General features: G+C 45.9%; 3 protein-coding genes across 3 annotated transcripts in view; all 3 read right to left on the bottom strand.

The window, feature by feature from the left end:
* PSEN2 (presenilin 2) overlaps window positions 1-6,387 on the bottom strand; it is a 28,334-nt gene extending 21,947 nt beyond the window's left edge. Inside the window, exons 1-3 of the mRNA XM_050948583.1 lie at window positions 6,270-6,387; window positions 5,105-5,171; window positions 345-509 (exon numbers count right to left, since the gene is read on the bottom strand). Coding sequence (XP_050804540.1) covers window positions 345-491 — 147 coding nt within the window. The 5' untranslated portion in view covers window positions 492-509; window positions 5,105-5,171; window positions 6,270-6,387. The remainder of the gene's footprint in view (window positions 1-344; window positions 510-5,104; window positions 5,172-6,269) is intronic.
* The window catches only part of XDH (xanthine dehydrogenase), an 855,537-nt gene that overhangs the window by 645,578 nt on the left and 196,925 nt on the right, over window positions 1-13,034 (bottom strand). The gene's annotated exons all lie outside the window — the stretch shown is intronic.
* The window catches only part of COQ8A (coenzyme Q8A), a 160,865-nt gene that overhangs the window by 119,659 nt on the left and 28,172 nt on the right, over window positions 1-13,034 (bottom strand). The gene's annotated exons all lie outside the window — the stretch shown is intronic.

The raw sequence follows: 13,034 nt of genomic DNA, 5'->3' as shown, positions 1-13,034 counted from the left end.
GATTTGTTTGCCCAGTACTGAGGAAGCTCTGGAGAAGAGCTCAGGCAGCTAGTTTGGCCCTTTAAACAAACAAGGAAGCTTAGAGAGAACATCCCTCAGGAAAGTCACGGGTATCAGACATGCTTTAAACTCACAGCTCTAGCAACTGGGAGGGGAGGGGCATGAAAAGACAGGGAAAGAACAGACTATTGCTGTTATTTAAGAAATACACAAAACTGCAGTACCCCTGAAACGAGGCCTGGCTGACCCTAGGATACACTAGAAGGCATTAAGTGATTTATTCAGCAGAGCAGCAATGGCATCATACCACATTTTCTCTCTTTCTAGATGCAGTGCAGACCTACCCTGTGTGTCTGCGTTTCTGCTGCTTCTGGTGCTTGCAGGCCATCCTGGTAGGAGGCTGCAGGGGGGCTGTCCGCTGATATCAGTGATGTTCTCTCATTACAGGCTTCCTCTTCACTGTCGGAGCTGTTCATGAATATGATCATCATCAGTTTCTCATACAGTGCCTAGAAGCAAAAATACAACAAGAGGCGAGACAGAAAATGTTAGAGCCATGATACAAACTAAAAGCCACAGACATCGAGTTGGAAATCTAAGCAAGAAGTACAGTTGTAATGGGGATATTCTGGCAGGGGCTGCGACTACATCTCTTAGTACAACATGATAAAACTCGCATATTGAAAAATGCATCATGCTCTAGACGAAATTAGATAGTGGTTTGGGTTTTTTTTTCTGTTTCATCTTTTAAGCTGTTGACTACTAATCTAGCCCTGAATTTCACTTCCCCTGTCCAAGTGAGAGTCAAGTCCTCTTTTTAGCCACAGAGTGCATGGCTGCTGCAGCTGTTCTCGCCTCCTCACCACGGTGCTTTGACTTTGAGAGAGAACTACTGTCTAATGCTTAGAGGTCTGTCATTTTCCATGGCCCAATCAAAGCTTCACCTCTGTCAAGTGACAGTTGTGAGCCGTCATTTATCTGCTTGAAAGGAGACTGCGTCCAATGCCCACAGGATAAATCAAAAAGCAGCAACCAGACAGTGGTAAATTTTTGGTCACTAAGAGCCTGGGCTATATTTAAGCCAATCTGCTGAAATGTAAGTACAGTAAAAGCTGTGTTATCTGGCCCTGTACCAACCAAAAAGCTCTATAAACCAGGATTTCTAATCTTCATAGAAAGTTCAGTTTATAGTCTGGTTGGCACAGGGCTGGTAGGCTCCCTACCTGGCTCCGTGAGGCTCCCTGGAAGCGGCAACCTGTCCCAGCTGTCTCCCAGGTGGAGGTGTGGCACTGCCTCCACCCACAGGCACTGCCCCCACAGCTCTCATTGGCTGCAGTTCCTGGCCAATGGGAGCTATGGAGCCAGTGTGCAGGGCAGGGTCAGCACACAGAGTTGCCTGCCATACCTATGCCTAGGAGCAGCAGGGACAGGTCGCCGCTTCCAGGGAGCTGCCCGAGATGAGTGCCACCCAGATCCAGCTTCACAAAACCCCCTCTGTATCCCAACCCCCTGCCCTGAGCCCCCTCCTGCACCCAAACTCCCTCCCAGAGCCCACACACCCCAATCCTCTTAGTTAATTGGATTTTTTTTTTAAGAAAAAAAAAAAAAAAAAAAAACTTACCACAACTCCCCCATTCCCCCAACATGCCAGATAGATACAGTAAAAACTTTTACTGTATCTAACAGCCTTATGGATTTCCTAGGGAATTACTCCCCTCCCACACTAAGCATGGTAAGAAAACTAGTTTCCTGAAAGAGGAGCTCTCTCTCACTATGTTAGCCAGCATTGTTCCAGCTGTATAGTTTCATAGAGAAAGAGCAAGACACTTGGAAGGGCAACAACTTGGAGTTTAACAGCACAAATCTCATTGTTTTGGCCAGATTCCATACGCTGCTGCTCAGAAACAACAAAGTGACATGGAGAAGAGTCAAGAGGAACACCTCTGTTTATTTTATCCACTAGAGCAGGGATAGGCAACCTATGGCACATGTGCTGAAGGCGGCACGCAAGCTGATTTTCAGTGGCACTCACTCTGCTTGGGTCTGGCCACCAGTCCAGGGGGCTCTGCATTTTAATTTAATTTTAAATAAAGCTTCTTAAACATTTTTAAAACCTTATTTACTTTACATACAACAATAGTTTAGTTATATATTACAGACTTAGAGAAAGAGACCATCTAAAAATGTTAAAATCTATTACCGGCACACAAAACCTTAAATCAGAGTGAATAAATGAAGACTCAGCACAGCACTTCTGAAAGGTTGCCGACCCCTGGTTTACAGTCTAAATAGACAAGACAGAGTGTGAGAAATGAAGCATTGTTGTCCCAGTTTTACAGATAGGTAGCAGAGGCCTACAGACATGAAGTGTCTTACCCAAAATCACCTTGGAAGCTCTGTGGCAGAGCTTTGAACTGACCCCAGAATTTCTGAGTGCCACTCTAGTGCTTTCACCACAAGACCAACATTCCTCCCCTAGAGCTGACTTCTTAATTCCAAGACCGATGAATTCTCGACCGTGTATGACTTAATTGGAAGGTTAGGCTGGGGCACCTTTGGCTGAGCCACTAAAATTAAGTGTGGTCTGCTCTGCTTGGACCTTTAAAAATCTTTACAGAATTTCCTAGTAGACAAATTTACTTGATTCTAGGCCAAGATTTCACCTCTCCTTGCTCTTTAGAAATATGCTGGCTTATTGCCACCATTCATCTCCGAGATAGCTGACTACGTTGCTGTTGCCATATGGTTTACATAGCACTATAGGATTCTTGGGATGAAAGACACTCTGTACACCTACAGTATTTATTGCCTCTCCTATTAGGACTCAGAAACAACTGTAACAGTGTAACTGAAGCAGGGATGTCTATGCCAGTCCACTGAGCCTGTAACAATAGCTCCGAGGTGTGAATTGCCCTAGGTGTTAACTCAGATACCCAGTGGTGATGATTTAACCATCAACATTTAAGGCCATGTCTACAAGAGAGAGCTTACAGCTGTACTGATGCATCTGGGCCCTGTAAGATTGCTCGTGTAGATGCTCTATGCCGATGGGAAAGAGTTCTCCCATCAACATAATTAAACCACCCCCCAACGAGCAGTGGTAACCATGTCGGCGGGAGAAGCTCTCAGTTTACTATGATTGATATCTCATTTTGGTGCCATAAGTGGGTGGTGGTTGGGAGTCAGTGGACGCGTAGTATCTCCTAATCAAGATGGAACCAACCCCAGGGAGCCCAGTGGAGGACATGGATATAATCAGGCCCTGCTGAAGAGGGGCCTAGGCATCGCTCAGTATCATGCTTTGAATATCTATGCAATTTACTGCGAGCCTCCTATCATTTTGGTGACTTGCATAGGTGAGGCTTATTTTTGTGGGTGGAATTTGTAAGAGTAACATCACCTCTGTATTTGTTTTCCTGGTTATTTTCTAAAAACTAATTCCCCTCTCCCTGTTTGGTGTATTTACCAACAACAGTGACGCTTGCAACTTAAACTTTAAGAAAAATCTTTGTTCGTTCCTTCAGAATCTTTTTTTTTCCTTGAGCTAAACATAGCTAGAAAAAAAATAGGCCTCCTCACCTAATTACCACCGAAGAGAACTGCATAAGTAGGTCTCATAACTTTCAAGTCAATTAATAAATCTCCTGCCAGTGTAGACCAGCAATTCTGTTCCATATATACTGATATTATACACCTCTACCTCGATATAATGTTGTCCTTGGGAGCCAAAAAAAGTTACATTATAGGTGAAACTGTGTTATTTTGAACTTGCTTTGATCCACTGAAGTGCGCAGCCCCGCCTCCCTAGAGCACTGCTTTACCGTGTTATATCCAAATTCATGTTATATCCCAGGGGTCGGCAATCTTTCAGAAGTGGTGTGCGAGTCTTCATTTATTCACTCTAATTTAAGGTTTCGCGTGCCAGTGATACATTTTAACGTTTTTAGAAGGTCTCTTTCTATAAGTCTAATATATAACTAAACAATTGCTGTATGTAAAGTAAATAAGGTTTTTAAAAGTTTAAGAAGCTTCATTTAAAATTAATTTAAAACACAAAGACCCTCGGACTGGTGGCCAGGACCTGGGAAGTGGGAGTGCCACTGAAAATCAGCTTGCATGCCGCAGGTTGCCTACCCCTGCTGTAAACTCTTCAGGCACTCACCCAACCATGTAGAAAGACTCTCTCTGCTATGTACAATGGACTCTAATATCTTTTAGGGCCCCAAGGTGTAATAAAAATATTTTGTCATCATCATCCACCCCTGGATTTGGCTTTGTGGTTCCAAGGAATCTAAACATTTCGGTCTTGTTGCTTTGACCAAACATGCTTCCCTTCAGGCGGAAAGCCTGACAGACTTTTGCTGCGACAGATAGTATTTGAATTCAAATACTGACAAGATGAATGATGTATGCATGACTTAGAGCAGATTTTCCTCAGCCTCCTCTTACCTACCTCAGTATATTTTTAAGAGAGCAAACTCCGTCTCAGATCCACAGAGAAAACTGTGAGCTGTGGCAGTCCACTCTCCCTACATGCCTGGAAATTCCAGTATGAGAGCAGAAAAAGTGGACCACATCCTCCCTGATTGAATTGGCCCTGTCAGCGCTGGTTCTCCACTTGTAAGGTAATGCCCTTCTCTTCATGCGTCAGTATATTTATGCTTACATCTGTAATTTTCACTCCATGCATCTGAAGAAGTGGGTTTTTTACCCACAAAAGCTTATGCCCAAATAAATGTTAGTTTTTAAGGTGCCACTGAACTCCTCGTTGTTTTAGTACTAAGAATCAAGACCTGGGTTTAATTCATTGCACCGCCTCAGTCTTACCCTAGAACAGGGATCGGCAACCTTTGGCACATCCCTTGGCCCATGCCACTTCCCAAAGCCCCCATTGACCTGAGATAGCAAACCGCGGCCAGTGGGAGCTGTGATCGGCCAAACCTGCGGACACGGCAAGTAAACAAACTGGCCCTGCCTGCTAGGGGCTTACCATGGCAGACTGCGTGCCAAAGGTTGCCGATCCCTGTCCTAGGACCCAGTAGCCAGCCACTCTATATATTCATATCTCATTTTCCTTATTTAGAAAACAGGGACAAATGCTCACCTTCCTTACAGTGGAGATGTGAGGCCAGATGTTCAAGGAGTGCTTGGAGATCCTCAGACAAATAGTGCTTGAAAAGAAAAAAGGTTCATGAAAGGGAATATTCAGAAAGGAACAATGTTAACATCAGTTCATTCTGGAAGAATGAGGCTGTGCAAAAACTAATATTTAGCTCCAGTGTTTTCAAAAAAATTCCTCTAAAACAATTTTTCCATAGCTGTCTTGCAGTCTTCTCAAGCCAAACACCACAACACAAGACTAGGACATCAGCAACAGAAAATAAAATTAAGGCTGGTGTGAAACTGACTGGTTTAGTTTTGGTCATTGGCTGTTTCAGATCTGAACTAACAGTATAAAGAGTGAGAGACTTTTAAAGTTGTTTTGGCCTTAACCAAAGGTATCTTTAGAAAACAGAAGTAAGGACCTGCCAAAACTGCTTTTAACAGCAAATACAGACAGGGGTTAAGCTCATGGGTGCTGGACCAATTTTTATAGTGGGGGTACTGAAAGCCATTGAACAAAACTGTAAACAATGTAAGTCAATGGGTGCTAAGACACCCCCTACGTCATGCGAGTCCACATCCTTCCTACCAAGGCGGCGATTTCACGTTGCCAGTGTGTACGCAGGGACAAGGAGCCAACCCCGGCCTGGGACGGACACCAGGAAAGTGCCTAGAGAACTGAGCCCAATAACCCAACTTCTACCGCCCCGGCTACGAGGCAGGAGAGACAGGTCGGCCAGCGAAGGGCGTGGGCCTGGGAGCCCCCTGCAGGGCCGTGACTTGCTGGGCGGGGGGTCACCCGCCAGCCCTGCTCAGCAGGGAGGGCTGTAGGGGGACATTACCAGAGGCCCCGAGCCGCAGCACCAGGACTGCCCCGGCTGCCTTGTCCCTCTCCTGCCCCTACAGCGCGGGCCCGAGGAAGGGCCCCCTCGGAGCACGGTGCCCCCACCTCAGGGCTGTGTATCTCAGGGCTGTGTATCTCAGGGCAGTGCCCGAGCTCTCCAGGCACCCACCCACCCGCCAGCGGCCCGGCCCGGCCCCGCCCAGCAGCGCACTGGGGGGAACCAGCGCCAGCAGGAACCGAGAGCCTGGCTCCAGGAAGCCAGTGCAAGGGGAGCTCGGGCGGCCCGAGCCGCAGAAGCTCCCGCAGCTCGGGGTAGCCTTACCCGGCCCAGTGCAGCGCTCTCCCCCAGCCACATCTGCAGCACCCGGCTCCGCACCACTCCGAGTTCGGTGAGCTTATTTACCCAGCCCCGGCAAAACCCGACCCCGCTCCGCTCCCATTGGCTCCTCCGCCTTCCCTTTCCGAACGCGGAGTTAGGATTAGCGCGGTCTCTGATTAGCCGAGTCGGCTGTCGCTCACCGCCTGCTCTTCCCACCCCGAAGCCTCTCCTCCAATGGAGAGGAGGGGTGTTGAGGACCAGCCAATGGGAAGGCGTCGTGCGGAGTGGGCGGAGTTCCTTATTCTCCAGCCGGTGTCTGGGTTATATAGCGCGTGCTAGTGATTACGCTCCGGGAGTGTGTAGAGGTTTATTAGTTTGCCCGGTTTAGAGCAGCTTCGGAGCCTGGGCTGTTTGGGTCCTCATGGTTTAGCCTAGCTAAGGTATTATTGTGGTTTGACCCATACTTCACTTTGAAACGACGGCGCAAGGAACCGGGCAGTTCAGAGGATTTTGGGGTGGTGCGAAACTTTTGGTTCAGTGTTGTCATTAGTCTGAGCATCTGCTATACTATTAACAATATCAGCATGTTAGATCTTCCTTGGCACTGCAAGCTGCTATGTGACTTAGCATTAGCTTTTATCTTAAAAAAACCAACCAACAAACCCAAAGGTGTTTTGTCTTAGCAGGTACAAAAGTAACGAGATTCACTTTCCATTAGAGCAAGTGGGCTCACTCTCCATAGAACTGGAAGAATTCACTCTACAGTAAGTCTGACCACTTTCGGGAGATCCTGCAATATTCTTCTCCTTCACAAATTATTTGGACCCTAATCAGCAAGATAGTGAGGTTTTAAAAAGACTATTCCCCAAGCAGTCTCCTTATCTGGGGAACCAAGAACTTAGAGGAGAAAATGCCATTAAGTTCCCCAAGGACCTCACCATGCAGTTTTAACTTACATAGGAAATGATTACTAGCTATTATGGTAATTGGCACTATAGTATATATGCCCAGAGCCCTGTCACCTTGCTTGCCTCACTCTTGGTTTCTTCCGATTTGGGACATTTCTAGCTATATATCTTAAATGATCACAGTATTGTCTGGCAGTTTTAAAAACTGTGCCCCTTGCTGACTCCTTTGCCTTCTTGGATTATCTTTCTGGACTAACTGACCCTTTGATTTCGTTTCTTCTGTCTGGCTCTAGTCGCCAGAGTAAACAAAGCACCTGGGATTATCAAACTAGGTGTCTACCTCTCCCCAACACCAGCGCTCCCAAAGCTGCAGGAGAAGAAGGGAAATTGAACAAAGACTTCTGCAGTATTGCCAAATATAAGTGCTCAAAAATCATGAGACAGACCCCCTAAAAACACAAGATTAATTTTAAAATTATGAGATTTAAAATAATGTGAGATGCTTTTTATTTGCCTTCTGTTTTTTTAAGCCTTTATGGTGCATTTGGGCCACATTTTCTTATTTCCCTCTGCAACTATCAGAACTAGAAACTTATTTTGTTTTTTACATTAAAGCTGAGATCCTTATGTATTCATATGATTCCAGGAGTTGGGGCTTTAAGAAAAATGCCAAATATTGCAAGACTCACAATAAAATTGCAAAATGGCAGTAGGGGTGCCATCACTGAAGTACAAAAACCTTGGATTTCCTGAGCCCATAAAACTGGACAACTGGCAGTGTGCTGAGCACCCTTACAGATTTTCCAGGACAGCTACTTCAAAAAAGGGACAATCCTGGGAAAACCTGGGCAGGTGACAACCCTAACTACAATACTACGGTCATGTAGGGTTCATCCTGCTTCCCTCCAAGTATATGTGTTGTCTGTTTTATGTCTGGTTTCGGCAGAAAAAAAATCGGCTTTAGCTATGCGTCTCTGTGGTATGTGAGTGAATAATTCTAAGACAATGTGGTCTGTCAGACCCTTTCCTTGAGAGTGCCTGCTAAGAAACTTTCAGCCTGGGAGTCCCTTCACATGCTATTTCTGAATACATCCCTCAAGAAGCATCTGACCTTAAAGGAAGCTAAAGAATCCTTTCTACTAACTGCCCAATCCATATTAGTGTGTGCTCTGGAAAAAGGCATTCTGCTGTGTTTTTTTTTTTAACAAACAAATTTGTGCAGTCATTTCCTTAAAGCACTTTTCATAAATAATATAGAGAGAAGTGGCTCTTATGAAGATCTGGCAAACGAAACCTCAGCTTTGCAGCGCAGAAGGTCACATTCTCTTTCCAGAAACTGTTGTCAGCTGGCTGACTGTTTTTCTAAACACAGGGAGACGTTCATAGGGGTTGCCCTCATAGGAGAGAGCAAAAGTTGGACCTTGCTGATCTGTCCTAAACTGTTACAGTTGTCCAGGTGTAGGCAGTGAGTCATGGCTATTTAATGTCAGGAGGTATAATAATAGCTGGAAGTGTGATTTCTGATAAAAGTGAAACAGTGAGATGCTAGGTTGGCTCTCCAGTGGCAATAGGCACAACACTATCCATCAGAATAGCATTAAAGGCCTCTTCAGTTACCTAGATGACATGCAGGAGGCTCAGTCTCTGGTGTGGGTTTCTGGAACATTTACTCTAGACTACACAGACCATGTTCCTCAAGACCCTTAGTAGGTTTGTCATAGCCTGGAAACCTGCAACCCCTCATGTAATTACTGAAGTGTAACAGGGTGGTCTGCTTATCTAAGGGTCAGTCAGCCCTGATCAACTGGCCTTTCTCTGCTACAGCTGTGTTGGAAGTTGGACTTAAGAGGAAGGCAATCCAGCAGCAGAGAGCTGGCTGGAGGGGAGAGCATAAAGCTCTGGTGGGCTGGAGGAAAGCATGAGGCAGGCAGAGTCCTGTGGAAGGCTTGAAGTAGGAAGGCCTGGGAGTGGCTGCTTGGGAAAGGAGCTGTCATAAACAGATGGTTATGGGTTAATGTCTCTTTTACCTGTAAAGGGTTAAGTAGCTCAGTAAACCTGTAACACCTGACCAGAGGACCAATCAGGAGACAAGATACTTTCAAATCTCAGTGGAGGGAAGCCTTTGTTTGTGCTTTTTGGGTTTTTCTTTGTTCTCTCTGGGTTCTGAGAGGGACCAGACATGTATACAGACTCTCCAATTTTCTGAAACAGCCTCTTCTGTTCAATTTAGTAAGTACCAGTTACAAAGGTGGTTTAGTCTTTTAATTGTTTTGTTTATTTGCAAATGTGTATTTTGCTGGAAGGATTGTATCTCTGTTTGCTGCAACTTGTATTTGTGCTGGAGGGAGGATTCTCTCTAGTGTCTATAAACTGAAAGACCCTGTAACATTTTCCATCTTGATTTTACAGAGACAATTTTTACTTTTTTTTTCTTTCTTTAATTAAAAGCTTTTCCTTTTTATGAACCTGATTGTTTTTTTAATTCTTGTGTGAGACCCCAGGGAGACAGGGTCTGGTCTCACCAGGGAATTGGTGGAAGAAAGGAGAGAAGGGGGGGGAGGAAAAGCCTGATTTCTCTCTGTGTTAGGATCACTGTCTCTCTCTCAGGGAGAGTCTGGGAGGGAGAGAGAAGGGGGGGAAGGTGAATTTCCTCTCTGTTTTAAGATTCAAGGAGTTGAATCACAGGGATCTCCCAGTGTTACCCAGGGAGGGGAGAATCTGGGAGGAAGAAAGGAGGGGGGAATGGTTTATTTCCCTTTGTTGTGAGACCCAAGGGGTTTTGGGTCTTGGGGTCCCCAGGGAAGGGTTTGGGGGCCAGAAAGTGTCCCAAAACACTATATTTTTGGGTGGTGGCAGCTCTATCATTTCTAAGCTAGTAATTAAGCTTAGAGGGGTTCATGCAGGTACCCCATCTTTTGGACGCTAAGGTTCAGAGTGGGGAATCATACCTTGACAGGAGCCCAGGAGGGGCTGCGTGGAAAGGAGCCTGGGAAGGGCCAAAGCTGAACCCAGAGTTGTGGGCAGAAGAGTAGTGGACTTAGAAGATAGACCCTCAGAACGGAGGACCTGGCTCAGTGGGAGACTGGGACAAAGACTGTTTGTTTTATTTTTGTTTTTTGGATTAGGAGTACCCCAGAAGGGGTGGACTTTTGTTAATGACTTAGCTGGAGGGTGAAATCACTGCAGCAAGTCACCTGTACACCTGTAGTAGGCTGAGGAATATAGTGGGGAAACTGAGGCAGGGCACTGTAGCAGCAGGTCTTGCTGTGAGAGGAATGGGGAGTCATGTAACATCAAGGTGCACATCTTTCTCATACAAACGCTGGCTGACACTGAGGTGGGTCTGCACATTTGTTGGACTTTCAGAACTTTGCAGTCTTTTGAACTGCAAACTCTGAGATGCTGACCAGGTGACAGGCATGGAATGGCATACAGCAGGAAACCCGTTCTTTTGCTGCTTCTTTGAATTAGTGTGCATACCAGATGCTGCTGTGTGGCTTCAAATCCAACCCCACATCCTGAATTTGGGATCCAGCTCTGAACAGTATGGCTGGCCTTATTATTATTATAATGGACAGAACTAAAATCTGGATTAAAACACTCCAAGATTCTAGGGACATTTGGGTTTTAGTCTGAACTTTGTTCAGGCCCATATCTACTTTGAAAAGGCACTTGCTGATTGACAGTTGGCTGAATGTTCCCTGATCATCCACGCTGTGCTGATGCATATGCCAAGTAGGACCTAATGTTCCACTGACTTCCATATTTATAACATGGCAGATACTGTGGTTATGGATGTCATAAGACAGCAGCGAGCCAAGCAAGATATGAGACCTAAACCAGTTGAAGTGGCATGGGCCCAAGGTGGTAGGGTGGAGTGGAGGATCGGACAGAAAATTTCTCACACTTAGGCCATAATCTTGCAACCAGAGCCACACACTCAGACAATGGCACTAGTGCTGAGGTTTGATTGAAGTGGGACTTCGCACAGGCATAAAGGTCAGATGGCCCAGATTAGACTATAGGATCAGCAATTTACTTAGGCAGAGGTCTGCACGTGCATATCAAAGCAGTAATCCCATCCAAGCTAAACAACAATGCGCAACTAGCAGGGAGGCCAACAGTAATTCAGACCAACCCATTGAACTGATGACACTAAAGATCTAAAATGTTTTAGAACTGATAAACATTACTCTTATCCAGAACCTGTCAAAATATGAAAACCCCACTTAAAGCCCAATGCTCGGAATTGGCGTGGCAGTAGGAAAGGACTCGGGCAGGGGCGGCTCCAGGCACCAGCACGCCAAGCACGTGCTTGGGGCAGCAAGCCTCGGGGGGTGCTCTGCCGGTCACCGCAAGGGTGGCAGGCAGGTTGCATTCGGCGGCATGCCTGCGGAGGGTCCGCTGGTCCCGCGGCTTAGGCGGTCCTCTCGCAGGCGTGCCGCCGAATCCGCAGGACTGGGGACCTCCTGCAGGCAAGCCACTGAAGGCAGCCTGTCTGCCGTGCTTGGGGTGGCAAAATACCTAGAGCCGCCCCTGGACTCAGGCCAGCAGTAAAAGTGTTTAGCTCCTAAATTTCATTTGTCATAAAATAGGCATGACTGGGTGTGCAGTGTTCTCTCATTTCTAAATGTTTTGAATCAATCTCTGTTTTTCTGTGTTCAAGGCACATTCTCCCAGCTGCTCTCCCCCCTCCAAAAACACCAACAAAAGCCACTGTTTTGCTGAGAGAATATGCAGCGTTGCCAACCTTGCAATTTTATTGCAAGTCTCATGATAGTTGGTGTTTCTTCTAAAGGCCCAGCTCCTGGAATCACATGACTGTTTTCACTGGGGAGGAAAAAAAAAATCAGCTCTTATGGTTGTGAAGAAAATCTGGAAAACGTGACCTGAGTGCACTCTAAAAACTCAAACCAGAAGGCAAAGGAAAAGAACCCAAACTGTATTTGCTGGAGCTCCCCCTAGTGTTCTGGAATAGCATTGAACTTAGAAAGTCTGAGCCTGATTCACTGTTGTCTTAAGGTTTCAAAGTGGTAGCCATGTTAGTCTGTATCAGCAAAAACAATGAGAAGTACTTGTGGCACCTTAGAGACTCACAAATTTATCTGGGCATAAGATTTCATAGGCTAGAACCCACTTCATCAGATACATGGAGTGGAAAATATAGTAGCAGGTATAAATACACAGCACATGAAAAGATGGGAGTTGCCATACCAAGTGGGAAGTCAGTCTAACAAGACAATTCAATTAACAGTAATGACCTATCCACTCCCAGTCTTTTTTCAGGCCTAATTTGATGGTGTCCCGTTTGCAAATTAATTCCAGTTCTGCAGTTTCACTTTGGAGTCTGTTTTTGAATTTTTTTGTTGAAGAATTGCCACTTTTAGGTCTGTTATTGAGTGACCAGAGAGATTGAAGTGTTCTCCTACTGGTTTTTGAATGTTATCATTCCTGATGTCAGATTTGTGTCCATTTATTCTTTTGCTTAGAGACTGTCCGGTTTGGCCAATGTACATGGCAGAGGGGCATTGCTGGCACATGATGGCATATATCACTTTGGTAGATGTGTAGGTGAAGGAGCCCTTGGTAGTGTGGCTGATGTGGTTAGGTTCTGTGATGATGTCTCTTGAATATATGGACAGAGTTGGCACTGGGGTTTGTTGCAGGGTTTGGTTCGTGGGTTGGCGTTTTTGTTGTATGGTGTGTCATTGCCGGTATTTGCTTCAGGTTGGGGGGCTGTCCATAAGTGAGGACTGGCCTGTCTGGACAATTTATACCTTCAAGTCAGCGAGACTGCTATGAGTACCCGCATGGCCCCACAGTATGCCAACATTTTTATGGCTGACTTAGAACAACGCTT

Source organism: Gopherus flavomarginatus, chromosome 4 (genome assembly GCF_025201925.1).
Source record: "Gopherus flavomarginatus isolate rGopFla2 chromosome 4, rGopFla2.mat.asm, whole genome shotgun sequence".
In the NCBI taxonomy this organism is placed as follows: domain Eukaryota; kingdom Metazoa; phylum Chordata; order Testudines; family Testudinidae; genus Gopherus; species Gopherus flavomarginatus.
The sequence above is the reverse complement of the archived record's forward strand: the minus strand, read 5'-3'. Positions and strand labels throughout refer to the sequence as shown.